The 20525-nt window shown below is 47.6% G+C and overlaps 1 protein-coding gene across 2 annotated transcripts in view; it reads right to left on the bottom strand.

Moving 5' to 3' along the window:
• VANGL1 (VANGL planar cell polarity protein 1) overlaps window positions 1-20302 on the bottom strand; it is a 51272-nt gene extending 30970 nt beyond the window's left edge. Inside the window, exons 1-3 of one of the 2 annotated variants that reach the window (XM_059928569.1) lie at window positions 20215-20302; window positions 10920-11126; window positions 2532-2664 (exon numbers count right to left, since the gene is read on the bottom strand). In XM_059928569.1, coding sequence (XP_059784552.1) covers window positions 2532-2664; window positions 10920-10990 — 204 coding nt within the window. In that variant the 5' untranslated portion in view covers window positions 10991-11126; window positions 20215-20302. Of the gene's footprint in view, window positions 1-2531; window positions 2665-10919; window positions 11127-19243; window positions 19284-20214 lie in introns of those variants that run through there. The other variant, XM_059928578.1, reaches the window with a different exon arrangement.
• Window positions 20303-20525: the final 223 nt, after the last annotated feature.

Genomic DNA, 20525 nt, shown 5'->3' with positions numbered 1-20525 from the left:
GTTCTTCAACTTGGAAAGTTACAAGTATCAAGTACTATGAGGGAAGTTACTAGTTAAGATAACAGCCAGAAGCAACCGCTACTCTCTCACTGCTGGTGGAAGTTTAAAATGGTACAATCACTCTTGAAAACTGGTCCGGTAGTTTCATATAAATGTAGATTTACAGTTAACCGTATGGCCCAGCAATTCTACTCCCAGATTTTTACCCCAAATAAATGAAAACATATGTCCACAAAAAGATGTGAACCAGAATGTTCTTAACATCTTTATTTTCATGCCAAAAACGATGCAACCCAAATGTCTATCCACCATGAGAATGGATAACAAATTGTGGTATATTCATACACTAGAACACTACTCAGCAAAAATAAAAAAGAATGAATTGCTGAAACACAGCAAAACATGGATGAATCTCAAAGTTATCATGCCGAGTGAAAAAAGTCCAAAACAAAAGAATATGATTCCAATTATATTAAATTCTAAAACAGGCAAAACTAATCTACAGTGATAGAAATCAAAGCAGGGCTTGCCTTAGAGGGGTTTGGGGGCAGGGGTTGACTGGGAAAGCATAAGAGAACTTTCAAGAGTGAAAGAAATATATCTCAATAGGAGTGTGGGTTATATGGGTTTATTAAGCTATTACAACTTTTCAAACTGTACACTTAAGATCTGTTTATTCCTCTGTGTAAATTTACTTCAATTTTGAAAAAGAAAAAAACACAAGCACAAGAAGAAACAGCCACACATTCAAAGATGGACAACTTGCTTTAACATAAGGTGAGTTTACAGATTAGTAAAGTTACTTTGTAACACTCTTAGTGAAGGCAAATATTGGATTCCATGTTTTGTATTGGGCCTAATATTCAGTTGATGACCGGTGTTGAAATAATGATCACTAGTATTGTGGTCATTTTGTTATGTAGCTGATTTAGCTACTCACCCTTTTTCCTGCCAAAGAGTTGCTAACTAAATCCCCTGTCCATTTTAAGAATATGTGCACATCTGTGCCTAAAAAATGAAGATGTCCAAGAATCTTCCCAAGACTGAGGTTCTTAGAAGAGAAAGGATCTTAGATCTTCTATCTCAATCCCCTGGATTTTCAATGAAGAGACTGAGGTCCACAAAGGTTGTGAATGCCCAAAGTCAAGTCACATAGCTGCTGAGAAGTACAGCCTCCAAATGCCCATTTCAATGCTTTTCCCTGGTGTAAACACCAACAGCTTCCTAATGTAGCTTCCTAGTGAGCTACAAGATGTAGAGAAGATGACAGACGAAATGCCTTCACAGTGGGCCACCAGCACCTCTGAATTCACATCCAGGAGGAAACTGACCCCTGCAGCACTTAAGGGTGGTCCAGTCTTAGGATTGGCCCCATCCATCCAACCATTCCTCTGGCCCTCTGGCTCTCCATCCCTATGACTGTCCCAGAGCCAAGGCAGGCTGTGCAATAGTAAGGACTAAAGACATTTACTTACCAATGAACAAACCCCACATTCAACCACAACTGCAGCTTTGGCTTCTAAGAGCATCTTGCATGCTCTGAAGAATTCCAATTTCAGTCCATATATCTGCTTATAAATGCACATCTGTCTGTACCCATAGGTACACACAGATACATGCTTATCTATATCTTTACAGCTGTGTGGGCACACATCAGTTTATTTGGGGCCAAGGCTAGACATGCATATACTTCAAGGGGCTGTGCAAACATGTTTCTGAGTATAGCTCAGATGTTTACTCAAATCAAGTAGACTGTGAGACAGTTGGGACCCAGAGAGAAGAACGCACACAATGTTTTAAAAAAATTTATAAATAGTCCATATTTTAAAATTGGATGATTTCACATAAAATCCTAACTTCCAGCTTTTCTTAAATATTGCAAGACCCAGGAACACTGAATTCCTGCATTCCTGCTGTTTCCTTGACAGAGGAAACGCATTCTCCAGGTGCCAGATTCCATCACTCCATGCCACAGCCATGACACTGACATGCCACACAGATTGCTATTTATTCCCAAGCTAGCCTGATATATTTTTGCCTCTTCTGTGTAACCCAGGGTCTATTTCACTCACCTATGTTTCCCTAGCAGGCATCTAAGTGTACAGCTCCAGGTTTAGTGAGGCTTCGTCTGGGCTGTCTTAACCTCTCAGCTCTTCTTCCTAACGTGACTTAGGGTCTCTGGAGAGCGAGTTTCCTTCTCTCTTACACTGCTCTACTTTGGAGTGAGTCTCAGCCTGCAGCCTGCAACTTTCCCTTCTCTGCTCTGTCGTCAGCCTTGCTGGCTTCTTTTCAACACCATTCAAAGCAGGCCAACCAATCACACTTCAGAAGAATCCTCAAGCTAGCCAATGGTAGGTCAGGCTGTCCTTAGACCAACAAGAAACCACAGGATATAGATAAACTAATTAACATGCTAGAAAAATAAAGATAAAAACCCAAGAGAACCTATTACAACAAGACTTAGGAAAACATTTACAGAAAAGAGGCTTGATCAAGTGCCAGCGTACTTACAGACTGCCTTTGATCCTTACCTGAGTTTCTTCCGTCCGAGTAGAATCATTTGCCAACAGGGGCTCTCCGGTGGGAGCTTGAACGGTGACAGATTTTTCTGACCCTCTGCCATCTTTATTCCGGGGTGATTTGTGCCTCTCTCTATTTCTTTCCCTGAAAAAAAGTAATGAAAGATAATCAGCTAGCACATTTATGCCATGTTAATTAACCCTCGTCAAAACATTATAGGACTTCCTTGGTGGTGCAGTGGTTAAGAATCTACCCACCAACGCAGGGGACACTGGTTCAAGCCCTGGTCCGGGAAGATCTCACATACCGCTGAGCAACTAAGCCCGTGCGCCACAACTACTGAGACTGCGTGCCACAACTACTGAAGCCCGCACACCTAGAGCCCGTGCTCTGCAACAAGAGAAGCCACCGCAACGAAAAGCCTGCGCACTGCAACAAAATGTAGCCCTGCTCGCTGCAACTAGAGAAAGCCCATGCGCAGCAACAAAGACCCAACGCAGCCAAAAATAAGTTAACTAATTAAATTTAAAAAATATATTGTTAAAAAAAAACATGTTATAAATTTCATTTTGAATTTAAGAAACTTCTACACACAGTGCCAACACCCACCCATCCCACCCCCCCGCAAAGAGTAAGCTGATTTTTTTTTTTTTAATTGAGTCTGCACTTTATTTTTTTTTTATTTTCGGCTGCGTTGCGTCTCCGTTGCTGCGTGCGGGCTTTCTCTAGTTGCAGCGAGCAGGGGCTACTCTTCGTTGCGGTGCACGGGCTTCTCATTGCGGTGGCTTCTCTTGTTGCGGAGCACGGGCTCTAGGCGCATGGGCTTCAGTAGTTGTGGCACGTGGGCTCGGTAGTTTTGGCTCTCGGGCTCTAGAGCAAAGGCTCAGTAGTTGTGGCACACGGGCTTAGTTGCTCCGCGGCATGTGGGGTCTTCCTGGACCAGGGCTCGAACCCATGTTCCCTGCACTGGCAGGCGGATTCTTAACCACTGCACCACGAGGGAAGTCCGAGTAAGCTGATGTTTACTCCCTACTTACTATTTTCTTTCTGCCACTCCAAGACCCAAAAAAAGACTATCACTTCTTCTCTATCAACAGTGATCATATTTTTTCAAAGCCTAATACTGTGAGCTTTAGAATTTCTGTAGGTAAGGCACATTTCATTGTAAAATTACTGACTTGATTTGATTATAATTTGCTGAAACTTATTTTCTAGGACTTTTTTTTATTGGGACAACACAGCAAAATACTTAAGCTTGGTCTGTCCAAAAAAATCTGGGACACACTGTCACCCTACACCTTTGGACCAGAAGAGAAGAAAGGAAACCCTAAACCAATACAGAGAATCAGTTACTTCTCATTCCTACAAATTCAAAACTAAAAGTCATTCCCATAGATTCTAGATGAACTTAAAGCACCCACAGAAACAGGCAAAATCTAGAGCAAATGACCCCAAGAGGTACACACATGGTTGTGTGTGTGTGTGTGTGTTTTCAGGCCCTCTAAGGAAAGCAGGCTGTTGCATCATTTTACCCCAGATGAACTTCCTAGGTGGTCTTCCAGGGTGACTATGAGCGCACCCTGCTGTGGGTCAATGCTGAAATTAGGAAAGGAATCAACCACTGTGCAAAGCCCAGGGGTCATGACCTGGGCATTACCCACGTATGGAGACTGGCACCCCTACCCCCAACTGTGAAGAGTCAACCCAGGAGCCCCACCAAAGGAGCCCCTCAGTGGCCAAGAATAAGTTCCCTCAAACTCCGACCCACAGGCCGCCCTGACATCAGTCCTCCTTCCTTCACCCATGCACCCTCCTCCCCAGGGTCTCCCAGGCAGGACAGAAGCACTGCACACACACACTACAGAGACAGACGGTCAGATTTTGGCTCTGCCCCTACCTGATGTGTGAGCTTGCACAAGTTACTGAACCTGCCAATTAAAGAATGTCGCTCACCAGTGGCTCTAAAAGGATGAAGTCACTAGCCACTGCAGTTGCTGACCTTCGACACACCCTGAAAGGAGTTCAGGGCAGAGATCAGGAATGAGGCAGTCTGTGCTCTGGGAAAACTGGCAGAACAGCCCTTCAGACAGTTAGACATTTTCAGGAGAAAATTTTATGAACCCAATTTCTCGCTTCTTCTCATACCTAGAAAAGCACTAAAATCATTAATGGAGACATCTGCTCCTCGTGACTAGCAGCAACCTTCTACCAAGATGTGTGCTTGCTTGCATGTATCCCTTTTGTCAAGTCATATATATGCTGACCTCCCCCACTACCTCTTCGGAGCAGTTCCTCAGAGCCAGCTGAGAGGCTGTCTCCCAGGCTTTAGTCCTCAGGAAGCCCCAAATAAAAGTGACCTCACAGCTCTCATGTTGTGTGTTTTATTTCAGTTGACAAGCCTCTGAAAAACCTCAGTTTCATCATCTATGCAATGGGGATAATGATCTCACCACACAGACACAGGGATGTGAAATAATACACTGTAGCTATTATTACTGCTATTACTATCCGCACATGGCAAAGAATGGTGACTTGACTTGGTGAAGCAGAGTATGTGTTCCTTGGAGATAGATGAAAAAGCAGCTTTTAACACACAATCAAACCCCCTCCCCCTGCACCGCATCCCTCCTATTAACCTACTACTTAGCCAACAAAGCCACATGCAGACTTTCTGTGGTCAAACTTCTGCTTTATCAGTATCTCCCTAGGATAAGCCCTGGTTAATTCCTTCAAAGGGCAAGGAGGCTTCAGTTGTCCCAGAGACGCTTTCAGTGATACCACCTCTAATCCCTGTAGCGTAATTTATCACTACAATCTATTGCTAAATTAGAGTCCAGAAATAGATGTGTTCTGGTCAACTCTGGTGTTTTATTTTAACTGGGCAACTAAGGAAACAGCTAAGAGATTTTGTTTGTTTATCCAGGGGTGTGTCTCACTGCCAATCACTCCACTGTCCATCCCAATTTAAAGAGCACTTTACCAAGTGCTTTCGTATATTAATCTTGTTCAATCCTAACAATAACCCTATGTGGTATTACTGTCTGCGTTTTATAAATGAGGACACGGAGGCTCACAGAGGTTAAGTGACTCCCCAAAGTCATAGTAAGTGGCAGAGCAGGATGTGAAACCGCTGCCTCGATTCAGACCCGCTATGCTGCACTGATTTGAGGAGCAACTGGAAGATTCTGTAGCGTAAGTATTCCTTACGCTCATTCTCACACCCTGAACTTGAGGAACTTACCAGAGCTATGGAATCTGCCTTTGAAGCCACTGCTAGAAGTCATGACTGGACCATGACCTTGGAGAACACAAAGCAGTGCACCCAACACTCTGGGCTGCCAAAGACAACCACTTCAAAAGGACTCACTGTGGGAAACAATAAGCAATTTGGGAAAGATTTCCCATGTGTCTGATCAGTCTTAGAATGAGCTGTTTAGACTAAGTCTGGAATCACTGTTCCCCAGGACCCCACCTTGGCCTGGCCAGACCGAGGCACTCCTCCTCTTACTCTGTTTCCACTTTCCCCAAATGCTCTCACATCTATCACTGTCCTGCCATCTGCCAAGTCACTTGCTCCCCTAACCCATCCATCTCTTCACTAGTCCCACGGGTCAAACCCTGTGACAGCACAAATTCCACTGGAAATCAAAATTCTTTCACTGAGTGCCAATTCCTGCAGGCTGAACACTACCAGGGCCAGAAGCGGGTAGGGAACCACCCAGGGCTGGAAACAACCTCTCAGGGGCCAGCCATTCCTCGACCCGACCCCAACTGGCCCAGCCTGGCCCTTAAAGGGCCCAACAGTTCCCAGAGGAGAAGCGATCTCTACAGTTCCCCTGGTAACATCAGAGGTAAACCAGATAAGAGGCTATTACCTGACAACCCCAGGAAGGTTTCTCATCCTCCAAGCCCAAAACCCTAAACCAGTGCTTCTCAAACTTTTATGTGCAGACAAGCCACCTGGGGTGCAGATTAAGTACAGATTCATTGGCCCCATCCCCAGAGAAATAGTCCGGAGGGGAGAGACAACAGGAATCTGCCCTTTCCATCAGCACCCCAGGTGATTAGGAGGCAGGTGGTCCAGGAAACTTTGCCCAAGGCTCTCCCACCCAAATGCTCCTGGGGGACGAGGTTGCTGGAGCGACTACTCAGAAATTCCCGTTTGTAAAATGCCCTGTATACAGCGGGGGCTCAATAATGGGAGCTGTGAGTGCAGCGCTCAGCTATACAATGTTGCAACGTACAGTGTGGCTTCTATACTAAAACAGCATTAAGTGGAGGAGGCTGGGGACAGGACTCAGGATAGTGCATCAGGCCCAGAGCCAAGAGCCTTCCATACACTGTCAAGTGAGGGGCCGATGGAAAGCTCACCCTATCAACTCAATGTGGGCTGCGTGTTGTGCTGGTCCTGGTCAAGGGAGAAAGACCTGTTGCACAGCTTTTATAAAAATCACTGGTCCTGAAGTACTGCTCTGAATTACTGTCTGAGCCCGGACTACATAGAGAAGTCCAACAAAAAGGCTGCCTTCCAAGTGCTTTCCGGCATGCAGAGCTATGAGCCCAGAATGGCTGCTGCTTCACTGCAGCGGTACCCAAACGTTCATCCCCAGAGCTCCAACTGCCGTGATGCCAAGGACGTGCCAAGTACCCTCCAGAGAGGGCCCGCCAGTGGTGAAGACCATCATCAGTCCACGGTGCCTAAGAGAAATAGGAGACAGGGAGTAGGCTACCAAACCACTGAAAGGATTTTTCAAACACATGTGCACTTGGTGTTTTTCCAACTCCACCCGAGTTGTCTGGGTCACCTACGCATCTTTGCTGGGCAGGTGTGTCAGCCACAGGAATCCTTGTATCTTTATCTCTGAGCCGGTCTCCATGCATCATCTGCCCGTATAAGTAAAGATAAGTCAGGGGTGGGGGGCAAGCAATAACATGCTGGAGGCCGGGGCATGTGTCTGTACCTGCACGTGCGTGAGTGTGTAAATGCTTGTATTCAGGCGATTCTAGAGCTGAGCCCTGGGGGTGCTGCTGTAAAGCCCGTCTCACTCCGACCAGAATCCCCGTCGATTCCTAGACCGTTCCCACTTACAGTCGGCATTTCCTGGGAAGATGATTTTGCCCTCTTTCTGTTGTTTGTCTATTTCTATTTGGGGAAAGTCAGCCCCACCGGTTACTCTTCCCTTTCCTTCTCTACCACCATCCACGACCTGTCCTTTCTCGCCACCAGCTGCCACTGCCGGGGTCTGGCTGCTTCCTCTCGGCACTGCCTCGGGTGCGAGGGCTGGGCACAGCACAAACTGACTTGGAAGTGGCCTCGGAACAAAAGCACAGATCCCCCTACCGCTCAGGCAGCCTCTTTTGGACAATGCATTTTAGTACATTAGTCACGTGGCTTACCCTCCACTCCCTTTTTTCCCTATCAGTTACTCCTGCCGCTCTCCACCCAGCACAGCCCAGGGAGGAAAGCAGGGCTTCCAAAGGAGGATTAAATGGGGCCTTAAACCTGAGGGTCCCTACCAACCTCATAACTTCAGGCAAATAATGCTGTCTCTCCGCGTCTCAATTGTATCACCTGTTGAACGGGGGTCCCACCTCTCACCGTTCTGGGACTGCTGTGAGGATGGGGGATAATGACCAAGGGTCCTAACAGGCACTCTCAAACTGGTCATGAACGGTACTGGCAGCCGCTGTATTGAACTCGGGGAACTGGTGCTCCAAAACCCAAAGGTTAGGCGAGGTAGGCTGGAGTCTGTGCCGTTTTCCCAGCAAGTTAACTGGATACCCTCTGGACATGGCAGGTATCACAAAAGCAGACCACTAACCTCTTTGTTAGAAAAGAGTCACTTGTCATCTGCTTAGAACCTAGCCAGTCCTCCAAAAGATGATCTCGGTGTCATCAGGCATATCAAGTTTGCCGCCCTTCATTATTCCCCTCTGACAGTTCTACTAAGATTCCCAAAGAGCAAGCTCCCTCTCCTTTCCTACTCTGCCATTCAAATTCCCAACAAATCCCTGAGCAAAGCAGCCCTCACAGGGACACTCCTGGGTGACAGAGACCCTCTGCTGGGTCCAGGGCACGCCTGTGGAAGGCTACTACTACTCCCCAATACCACCCTGACAAAGGACTCCTGGCACCTACTCTCTATGGATTACAACCTCTGCCCCACTGTCACTATGCCCTACAGGGCTGCCTGTCAGGGAATCCATCTCAGAGGCTGTTGCTTTTCTAAAGATGCCAGGAAGTTCACCTATAAATCTCGAATCTCTCACCCCGAGCTCTTCTGAGTAGGCATTCAGCAACACCCTTGATTAAATTATTAAAGGTCTCAGCTTGTATTATCATTTGCCAAGTACTTTCCGCAGGGGTCCAAGAAGGCCCTCAGAGCTCTGCATGCTGTTTTCATTGAAAGTTACAGTCTCCTAAAGTTACCACAAGAGCACTGCAGTATCAATTTCTGGGGGCCCCAAGGGGCCTGAGGAAACAGCAGCACAGAGCAATGACAGTCGGGACACGAGTCTAGATAAAGGAGGCCAGAGACGGTTCCTCCTCTGAACACTGCAAGGCGTCCCTCTCTACTCATCCCCAAGCACCAAGAGAACCCCGAATTCCCACTCCACTCATCACAGTGCAGGACAGGGAAGCTTGGCACACTGACAAGGGAATTGCTTTTTCCAGTTAAGTTCAAAGATTGGACATTTTTACCCAGCTGTTTCTAGTATTTTAGAACAAATCTGATATGTTTACCCACTGATTGAAATTTGTGATTAAATGTTTCTCACCAGAGGGTTCCTGACTTTCTCAGGATCTGGGCTCTGGCATGTTACTTAAGGCCTCACTCAGCAGCCCTCCTTGCTGTTTCCCATGCTGACTAGAAAGCCTTGCCTGGGCTCCAGCACAAGCTCATTTACCTCTTTTCCCCGGATTGTTATGATTATAAGAGCAATACATGAAATTTAGAAAATAAGGAAAGTTAAAAACACACACACACACACACACACACACAACTATAATCCCAATAGTTGCACACCTAGAGACAGGCATGGTCAATCTGTTACCATTCAATGTAATCATAAGAATATATAACCATTATATGTACAGTTTCGAATCTTGTTTTTTAATAACATGGCATCATATATATTTTCTTATGTCATTAAATAACCTTTGAAAGTCCTTCTTTTACACTCATTCTATTTCTACTTTTAATCACAAAATATACACTTGTAAAAGACTCAACAAGTGCAGAAAGATAAAGCATAAATGAAAGTTCCTATCAGTCACCATCCTGTGTGGACCCCTCCCCTGTGGATGGATGACCGCCCTGGGCAGCTCGGACACTATCCTTCCAGACCGCTTTCTGCGTGTGTACATCCGTACATGCTCACAAACGAATAAATCAAGCAGATATCCATATCTTACTGCTGTTTTACGAAACAAAATCCTCCTCTGCATTCAGCTGCTTGTATGGGGAACTGCTCAGTCAGGGAAACACCACTATAATCACCATTCCCAGCCATCGCAGGGCTGTGACCCCAGGTGGGCCTTTGAATGTGCTGCTGAAATGCCAAGGCCATTGATGGCATTAATACAGCCACTGGTTAGTGACCTACTATGGGCTGTGTTAAATGCTTCACAAGCATAATCTCATGTAACCCTCTCAACAGCCCTGCTATACCCATTTTACAGATGAGGGCTCTAAGTAAGAGGTAGCACTGCAATTTTATCAACTGCACTCTTCACCAGTACAGTACCACCTCTTCATTCATTCATTTCCTCGTTTCTCTCCTCACCATTCTGCAGGTCTGTAATACTGCGGGTCTTATGAGCACCAGTGCAGACCTGTTCGTTCCTCACAGAGGAGGGGAAATTTGGCCCCATCACCGAGGTCGGAGTTTTCAAAACCCAGGCCTGCTCACTTGGGAAGACTAGTCAGAGAGAAATAAATAAGGCACCAGGCCAATCCCGCCACTTCAGTGGATAAGCCTCAGGCACGTGCATAAGGGACAATGAGTCAGCAGCTTCGGGTGAGAAGCAACAAATTAACACTTTTTTTTTTTTGAACTTTCACTTACATTCTTGGTAAAGCTTTGAGAGAACTGTCATCTGTGAAAAGTACTTAGAAATGAAAAACATTTCCACTGAAGGGAGAAACTTTAATTTACAATCAAGTGTGAGAAATTAAAAGTCATCAACTGCAATGGTGGCTATAAAATGTGAACTGGTGGTGTAGCTCCTCCCAATGCCTGTTAAATGCCCTTAAAGCTCAGCTTCTCTCGCACCAGTGGACAGAACCTCCGGCGACAGCTGCCCTGCAGTGGGACTGTTGGAAAGCGAGCAGGCAGCCTGAGCAACCTGCAAGTTTCCCCCAAAGGAAAAGTGGAACAAGCAGTAGCTTACATACCCTTGTCTGTGAGATTTTTTCGAATGACTAGAATAGTAAGAATATCCAGAATACGTGGATTCGGTATCCATAGCAATGGAGAGCTTGCTCTTGCTGAAGGAGCAGGTACTGTTTCTCCTTAGAGGTAGAGAATCTCACCTACTGCACTCCTCCTCAGACCTCAAAGGGCCTGGGAATCAAGGACTTACTCTTCGGCAGGAACGAATTCTGGGAAAACAGGAAAAAAAAAAAGATATCAACCTTCAAAGCCAAACCCAAGGGGCCAGAAGATCAGTGACAGTAGTAACCTCCTCTCTGGGGTCTCTGTGATGGAACAAGTGAGCAAGGGTGAGGCTCCTGAGTGCTAAATGCGAGCAGCCAGCTTGCCCAGGTGTCTGGGAGGGAGACAGGTGGGTGCTGGGCAAGCCCAACCCCCACCCCGCGGCAGCGGGAAACCGGAGGTGGGAGAGACCTGGCCCTTGGCCATCTTCCAGACACAGCCCGGCCTTCCTGGCATTCCAGCCCTAGACACCGTGCCCAGCTCCCACTGCCAGTGTGCTGGTTACAAAACAATACCCAGGGAAGCAGCTTTTAAGGGATTTGCTCAGAGTTTCCAAAAGCCACTGGGGGGGAAAAAAAAAAAAAAAAAGGTTCTCAATCTCTTTAATCCAGGAATCCAGAGTCCTGAGAATTTATCTCAGGGAACTAATCTCTTTTTTTAAAAGAAAAACTATGATTAGCACATTGTCTAAAATAGTGAAAAGCGAGAAACACTCTCAACGCCCCCCAAACAGAGGACTAGGTCAGGGAAACATGATTCATTCACCCAAAGAAACATCATAGAGCTGTTTAAAATGATAATTATGAAGAACAGAAATTTGTATGATATAGTGATAAATTTAAAAAGCAGGCTGCATACAGCTTTGCAGATAGACACTGAAATCTACATTCCAGGTACAATCACATAAGATCACTTATGCAAGGACAAGGATGACAGAACATCAGAAAACGAAAGCAGGTGATTTATTAGCTGCAGGTTCCTGGGTCTTTTCCCACATTTTCATTAGATATTGCTATGCAATAAAAATAAATTGGAAACGTTTCCAAGTACATTCCTGAGCCCCATATGCTAAACCTTTACCTCCAGAGAAAGGAGTTCTGCACCCCTCACCCCAGAGCTGGTCTCCACCCCACAGGGCTCCTCCTTCCAGCGCCCCTGGAAGCTGACACTGCAAACAGAGCCAGTGAGATCAGTGTGAAGAAAAAACAAAGAAGTTGCAAATGCCATACCTCTACCCCCACTGGGAAGAGGCCAAGGCTTCTGAGCAATGACCTGCCAGTCTGGAGGGAATCACCCACAAGCCACCACTGGCCAACACAGTCCGAGCCTCAGTACCACCTAGGTTGTGTTTGCCCTTGTCATTCATTCCCTAGGGTCTGTCACCTAGGGCTAGCCTCCCTTATCCTGATGTCCTGACTCATTATTTCATGTCTGCTCTCCTGCATGAGCCCAAGGTGAGCAGTGGGGAGACCCGGGGTCTAGCCAGGGCTCCTCACTGTCAAGTACAACGTGGGATAAGTCACCTGCCTTCTTGAGCCTCGGTTTCCTCATCTGTCAAATGGGGATAAACCCACCAGCCATGGACTTCACAGGGTTGATCTGGAGATATAAGCTGATACAGTATCGGGAGCTGGGTTCCAATCCCAGGCTTTACTCACCTGTTAGCTATACGACCTCAGTCAAATTATTAAATCTGTCTGAACCCACATCTGTAAAAGGTGAATAAAAGGGCTCATGCGAGAAACAAACAAGCTACAACTGTGACCACTCCCAGCACCGGCTCCGATACGCTGGATAAGGGACATTTGGGGTTATCAGGACTCCCGTGACCAGTCCCCAACCTAGAGGCTCTCCTTGTCTCTCTCAGTAAGAGAAAGGCATAGAAAGGAGCAAGGCAGAGCGGGTGCCCATGCTCACCTTCCCACCTGAGGCTCACCTGCGGCCAGATAGCGCTGGACTTGCATCCCAGTGCAGTCCAGGGCTTGCTAACTAGCTGTGTCCCCCCTCGGAGCCTCAGGTCTCCTCATCCGTAAAATGGAAATAAGGCAGCCTATTTTGTGGGGTGACTGTAAAGGATCAAATGTGGAAAAAAACCCCATTGTGGGCACTTTAAAAACATGTTAGTTTTGCTCTTGGACCTTCCTCCACTTTTCTAGAAGACTTTAAGAGGCGGCTCATCTTTTTTTTCTCCCTACTCTTCCTCCCAGCATGTTCACTAGCAATTTCAATGAGCTTTCAGCACCTTAGACTCTCACTGCCTTTCTGCTCTGGGCTATGCTGCTTGTTCTTCTCCATACCTGGCAGACACCAGCCTCAGGAGGTGAGCCAAGATCTCCAGACCTGCCCTGAATGAGCCTCCTTCCCCAAAGGCCCTTCACCCCAGCTCTCTGCTGACCTGCAGGTTCCAACACCCGGCTGCCTGGCCCAGAAACCTGACTGCTGTCTTCTACATCCAGAATTGACCATCCACAACGTCTACACTTTTTTCTGCCCTCCAACCCATTAACTCTCGATTCTCTTTTCCATCCCAGCTTCTAACTATTTCTGGCTAAATGCTGCTGGGGTGTCTCAGAGGCAGGTGGCCCAGGCCCCGAAGACCTGGGCTTATCCTATTCACGCTCCCCGGCCGTGACACCGTGGGGCAGACACTTACCCCTCTGAGCTTATCTCCCCACCCTCCCACCCCCCTGACCACCCCGGTAAAATGAGGCCATTTAAAATGATCTCTTACTAGGGTTGCTGTTAAGCATTAAAGGAAGCTCCCAAAATAAAGCTTCTGGCACATGCTAATGCAAATTTCATTCCCCTACTGCAAGAGGACGTCATCCTTCGTCCTCATTAAAACCTCTGGCCATCCGTTAAGGCAACTCCAGGCATGTCCCTCAAAGGAAACCATGGGTTCCCAAGTGCTCTTTGGGGGAAAGCTTTACCTCCACTCTACCAGCTGCCCTTGTCTGGTTTCTCTCTCACAATTCCTGCCTATACTTATCAAAGGGGTGGTTTGCAAATGCTGCCATTTCCTCCCTCTTGTCACCCCAATCCTCCATCTTCGACACTCCATTGAAACAGCTCTAAGTTGGCCAGAGATTGCCAGGAGCCAAATCCAAAGGTCCCATCCTTGTCCTCCTTCCCCCCAGACTTTCTTAACCCATGTGTTCATTCATCCGCCTCCACGTTTAGTGGGGCTACGAGAGACCTGCTAGGCGATGTTAGGTTACAGCAATGACAACGGCACACAGCACACGGCTGCCCTCGCGGAGCTCCCTGCTGCCTCTCCTCGGATTTGATGGTGATTATGCTACTACTCCTCCAACAGTCCTTCCCCTCTCCCCCATCAAGTTATCTTTTAAGACTCAAAACTCACCCATTATTCTCCTCCGTCCATGGATTTACTCTAGGATAAGCTCCAAGGAGACAGGAGCTACTGTTTACCTACCCCAGGATACACTGAACAGAAGAGGTACCCAACAAATACTTACTGAAAGGATAAATCCCCAACGCACATTTCCTACTCAGATGCCTCTTGCTCTGCTTGGAATTATCATCACCCCCGCGATGCTCTCCGGTGCCCCGGACTGTTCTTTTCAATTTCCTCCACTGGCGCCATACAAACATCCTCCCGACCCTATAGAGCCAATCCAGCACCATTTTCACAACTCTCTCCCCCCTTCATCCCACACATTCTACTGTCACTAAGTGCCCTCTGTCCCCTGGGATCCACCCCTCACTCTCCCAGTTCTCAGGCCACCCACTTCCTCCAGGCTCCACGGACACAGGGCTAAACTATTACAAAGCCTGCAGGTTTCCTTGCAGAATCCAGTCTCTCTAGAGAGTTCGGGCCCCTTCTGCGTCACACTGTCTCTATCAGAGCTATCGATTCTTGTCCAAGATCTCAGTGAAGATTAAGAAGCAGCAACCAGAGGCAGACGGACAAAATCCAGAGCGAACTCATCTCAAAAGCCAATGGAAGAGTTTCGACATAGTTAACAGAAAAACACATCCTGAAGCTTATCATTGCAGCGGTACATTTACAAGATAGTTCCCTTGTATGCACAAGAAATTAGCAGAACTCAGATAAGGTCAGAGGGAGGCCTTATCAGGAAGATAATAAAGTAATGAAAAGGAATCAGGTTCTCTGGGTAATAAACTGATAGGCTGCTGCACTGGCTTGAATAGGATAGGGTCATATAAAGGTGTAAACGTGGATCCTGGAATCTGGAACTATCTGTCTATCACACTGACCCCTGACATGACCCAGACTGTGCCTGGCTCTGGCTGGGCAGCTGTCAGAGTGATCTTTCAAATCACAATGTGGACGTCACTTCCCTGCTTAAAACCCCTCCACGGTGTTCCGCTGCGCTTCAAATAAAACTCAAAATCCTTCACTTGGTCTGCCAGGCCCTGCCCCCCTCTCCAGCTGGGCTTTCCTTCTCTACCCGAGGTTCTCTAAGGCACCCGGCTCTCTGCAGCCTCAGTATATCTGCTCTACTCACTCTTCACCCACCTCATTTTGCCCAATTCCTACTCATCCCTCTCAGATGAAATACAGCTTCTTTCAAGGGCCTTTCTGGTCCTCCGGCCTCGCCTGGCCCTTTCCCAGCTCCCTGTACTTCTTGATATCCCAATTTCCAATTACGCAGGGACTGGCTCCTGTAGAGACAGTAAGCTCCACAAGGGCAGGGGTCTCTTTCATTACTCTCTCTCCAGCTCCTGGAGCACAACAGGCTCTCTGTAAATGTGTGCTGAATGAAGGAAGGGTTTAGGTGGCAGATCTTGGGACGTGGAGCCCATAGGTTCACTGCGGAAGAAACCTTAGAGGTCGTCTATTTTAAATCCTCAGTTTTACAACCGAAGAAAAAGATGCAGAGATTACATTCCACGGTATCCGAACCACCAAGAGTTGAGCTGCTCTGCTGCTTGCACAAGTCTTACTCAGCGGCAAAGGTTATATGCCAGACACAGTAAGAACTGGCATCAGTCTCTGCCTCCCCCTGTCTTCCTGTCATTTATCCCTTCCGGGCTGCAAGCAAACACCAGGATAGGGCTAGAGCTTGTCAAATCACATCTCATGAAGGTCAGAAGGCAGTGCTGAGACAGGTGCAAGAGCACTTTTGACTAAGTGGCAGCATCTTAAATCTGGAATTCCCCGGCAAAAATGTCAGAAAATCTCCTTCACCCCTCCTTTATTAAAAGCAAAGTGGGGATCAGTGGCCTCGAAGAGAATCTGCCCCTAAAGTCACATTCACTCACATAAAATATACCTGACTCCTACTTAAAAGGAAAACACAGTGTTCGGAAAATCATATGAGGGAAATAATATGTTATGGTAATGAGAGTGGTAAACATAAGCTAACCTTCTCAGAAAAGGAAGTTATAAAAATGTCAACAGCTCTGCCTAGAGCTATTAAGTGAACTTGGGTTGGAGGGTAGAAAGTTACCTTTCAAGGGGTACAGAGACACATGCTGAATTTAAATAGCCATTCTGCTCCTTCTGCAGTAGATATATTTCCAAGGGAAGCAACTGTGTTTACATATACTGTGCACATCACTTCGAATATTTGATTTTTATCATATATATAATTCTAAAGGGTTTACACCATTTATTATTTTTATTGTTTTCAAGCTAACATGTTTCTCAAGGTACCCATTTTTAATTACGTGGCACTCAAGGGTAAAAGGATAATTCAGATAATTTTGTTTAGTCAACTTTTCTTCTACAGGGGACAAGTAATGAGCACAGGTTTTGAAGTCAGATTGTCACTGTTCAAATCCTGGCTCTGCTACTTATCAGCTGTGTGACCTCAGATTAAGTACTTAACCTTTCTGTGCCTGTTTCCCTAATTATAACAACAGAATTATATTTTACTTACCTTATAGGCTCAAGGTGGGTTAAATGAGATCATTCATAATCATTCAGACTAATGCCTAGAACACAGTAAGCACTCACAACTGGTAAGCATTATTACTACTTAGTAAAGTTAAATTCCTTCCATTGGAAAGAATACCTTTGTAAGGCACATGACTTATGTATCATTTTCATTAAACTTATGTACTGTTTTTGGTCCATGTGCATCTACCTTTAATGAATCCCATTAGCTAGAGTCAACTAATTTATTGATTTCCATTCTTTTCCTTGCAGGCCTTCTTTTACCATCCCCAGGTTAGAAGTGAGCATCAGAGAAAACTCTGTGTGTTTTATTGGGTTTATCTGGAGGACCTCAGGGTTGTAAGGGAGGACGGGAAGAAGTATTTTGCTGAACTTGTGGTCTATAAACCATAACACATCATCCAGGCCACTGATGTGGGGATCAGAAGGATTGTGGCATTTGCAACAAACCCAGTGATTCTTTCATTACAACAGTGCTCTTATAAATGAGTGATTCCGGGCCACTATTCACAAGGAAAGAAAATGTCAACCTCATTTTACCTGTCTTGCCAATGATTTCAACTCACCTTCCCAGAATATCTCCTCTTGGCTCCAGTCATCAATTACCTCTGAAACACCCTTAACAGCTGGGTATAGATTTCCAAAAGCTGTGAATGGTTAATGTGTCTGGAAGTCTTACGATGTATATTTGTTTTCAAGTGACCCCCTTGTCCCCTGCCAGATTTTTAAGCTTCGGAAAAGTAAATTTCATAAGTACTACCTCCCCTGTAAATTCCATGATGCCGGGTCCGATGACTGCTGCCCAATAAGTGGTATTCAGAAGGACACCGATGGAGACAGACCTCAGTTGAAGATACATGCACCTTTTCATCAGGCTTCGGGTGAGACCAAAGCCACTACTAGAAACATGGTCCAACCCCACGTCCACCTAATCCTGTCTTGTCCACCTTCTGGAAAATGGCACAGCACGATGCCCATACACAACTAGTCCCCTAGCCACAGCTAATTCACTATAAAGTGAGAGAGAAGGGCCATAATAATCTAATGGCTCACAGTTAATCGAGTGCTTCGTATGTATTAGGAACTGTTTTAAGTCATTTGCATATAATATCTCACTTAATCCTCAGAACAAGGCTTATATGGGAGAAAAAATATGAATTTCATGTTACAGTTAAGAAAACCAAGGTGGCATACCTGGTAAGTGCTGGAGCCGGGCCTTGAACTCTGAGAGTCTAATTCCAGAACCTGTGCTCTTGACTATGGAAACTATATAGCAATGTAGCAATTATCAGACTTGTTTATTTACAGAGAGGAGGGGAGGTAACAATCACAAATTGTCCCAAACCACACATAACCCACAAAGAATTCTGCAATTTCAACTCCTACTCACAGGTTCAGTGTCCCAAGCATTGTGGGGAGTCCAAAAGAAAAGAAATGAATCTGAAATAGTTCTAACTCCAAGGAGCTCACAGCCTAAAGGTAGAACCTGCCTATTAAAATACAATGTGATAAGTGCCCACTCAACCCAAATGCTGCTGAGGTCTGGGATAACAAACAGGGTGTGTGTTTGTGTGTGTTGGGGGATGGAGGGGAGAATACCTTCCTCACTCAACATTTGTTTATTCTCCAGTGGACCAGGGTGACCTGGCATTGCTTCTTGGTCAGGAAACCTTCCTTTACCGTTTCATCCTTTTGCTCAAGTACGCAAGGCAATGAAAATGTATTGCCTGGCAAGCAGTCCTTACAAATATGCTATTCTCAAAATTCTCCCATTTTACTTACAAATTAAGTTACAACCAAGTCACACTGCCAACACTGTAACAGTGAAAATTTCACCCTAGCTGTTTCACTAATTATACTGAGAGACACCAAAGTCTAGGAATGCTAAATGCTTATGGATAGGTGAAGAGTGTTACTTCTTTGAACTGGAGAATAAACCGTTTCCTCCCACAAATCAAAGCCCCAACTATATCACACTGATTTAATTCAACTCTAAAAACTCTAATTAGTGGTTACATAAAATGACGAATTACATCCCCCTGGATTCAGACAGTTTCTGCCATCTCACTTAAAGAGCCTAGGAGCTGTGTAATCAAACAACCCACCCACTGGAAGGAGAATGCTAATTAGCATTGTTGATTGGTGACACAAGTTATAATATTTTTCCAGCAACCCTGTAAAATTTATAAACACATTAGTGAAAATGCCAGATTCTTTACAGCTTGCTAGCTTTTGGAATAAATGTCTAAAAATACATGCATTTCCAATCACAGCCCCCCAAAAAGGGTTTAACAAAATGCACGTGCCAGCCACACAATCATCATAATAAAGAGCTCTAACATCTCTTAACGAGCGGCTAAACGAGCTCACAACACCTTCGCGGGGTGGGCTTTATACCTGGTTTGAAGCTGTGAAAACTGAGCCACAGGTTTCTCGGCTCCAAGTCTCACTAGCTCATCTCCGGGCCGCCAGGCCGCGGCTCCGCCCCACTCCTGCCTCCGCCACCGACGCGTATAAATTTTTATAAAGCTTCACACTTCTCCGGACACGTTTGCTTGGGGCAGTTTAAAGCCTGTAGGAGGAAATGAGGTCCTGCCCGTGGCGAAGGCTGCCCCGAGGCGGTGAGATTGTCTCCAACCCGGACGCCTCGGGCAGAGACTAGCCGGACGCCTCCTGCTCCACCCCGGCGTTTTTGAAAGTAAACTCCTACCTGCCTGTTGCGCTCTCCGATGCGCAACCGGACTCGCCCCCCGCCCGCCTCCAGGGCCAGCTCCCTTCTGTAAGCGAGGTGGGAACACAGGCCAGCTCTGTGCCGGTTTCTGGCCCAGGGTCGGGCGGGCCCCCGGGCGCGGGCTGTTCCCGGGTCGAGCCCCGCAGCGGGGTGGGAACCACGGAGCGCGCCCGGCTCCCGGGGTGCGCAGGGCGGTCCGGCCCCAGCCCCGCAGGGCCGGTGCCTCAGCGCGGGTGCCTGCAGGAACGCTCGGCCACTCCCTGCCGGCCGGGGCGCGCACCCCAAAGGGCAGCCAGGGTAGAAGCGAGCGTCCGAGGCGTGGGGAGGAAATGCCCGGACCGAGGAAGTGGGGTGCGCGGGGAGCGCGGCCCCAGGGCGGGAGGGGCGCACCTCGCGGGGATGGGAGAGGAGTGGGGTCCCGGGAAGCACGGCTCGGGCTATGGACCGCGGGAGGTAAGGAGGCTCCCGGCCAGAGGCGGGAGGAGGGCAGTGAACCGGGGTCTGAGTCCGGGGTGGGGCTGCGGGAGGAGGACTCAGGGGCTCGCGGGGTCGCGGGTCCGGGTGGGGGAGTCTCCCCGCGGGAGGTCTGCACCCCGCGCCCGCCGCCCCGCCGCGCCCGGCCTGCGGCGGGACTCACCTCCGCGCCGGCCGTGCGGGCTCCGCGGCCCGCGGTCTCGGCTCGCAGCGGCCCCGACTCTGCGGCCTGCACTGGGCTCCTGTAGAGGCAGAGCCCCGCCGCCGCCGCCGCTGCACTGCTGCTTTCCGCTTCCTGTCCCGGCGCCGCCCCGCAGCCCGAGCCCAGCCCTGCGAGCCCGGCGCGGCCGCGAGCCAAGAGCAGCGAGCGCGGCCGGCCCAGCCGAGGGCCCGGCCCACCTGCAGCGCAGGGCGGGGCTCGCCGGCGTCTGCCCGCAACACCCAGGCTCTCCGCGCCCCGGACACACACACACT

This window comes from Balaenoptera ricei, chromosome 1 (genome assembly GCF_028023285.1).
Source record: "Balaenoptera ricei isolate mBalRic1 chromosome 1, mBalRic1.hap2, whole genome shotgun sequence".
NCBI lineage: Eukaryota > Metazoa > Chordata > Mammalia > Artiodactyla > Balaenopteridae > Balaenoptera > Balaenoptera ricei.
This window is presented reverse-complemented; position numbering and strand designations above follow the sequence as displayed.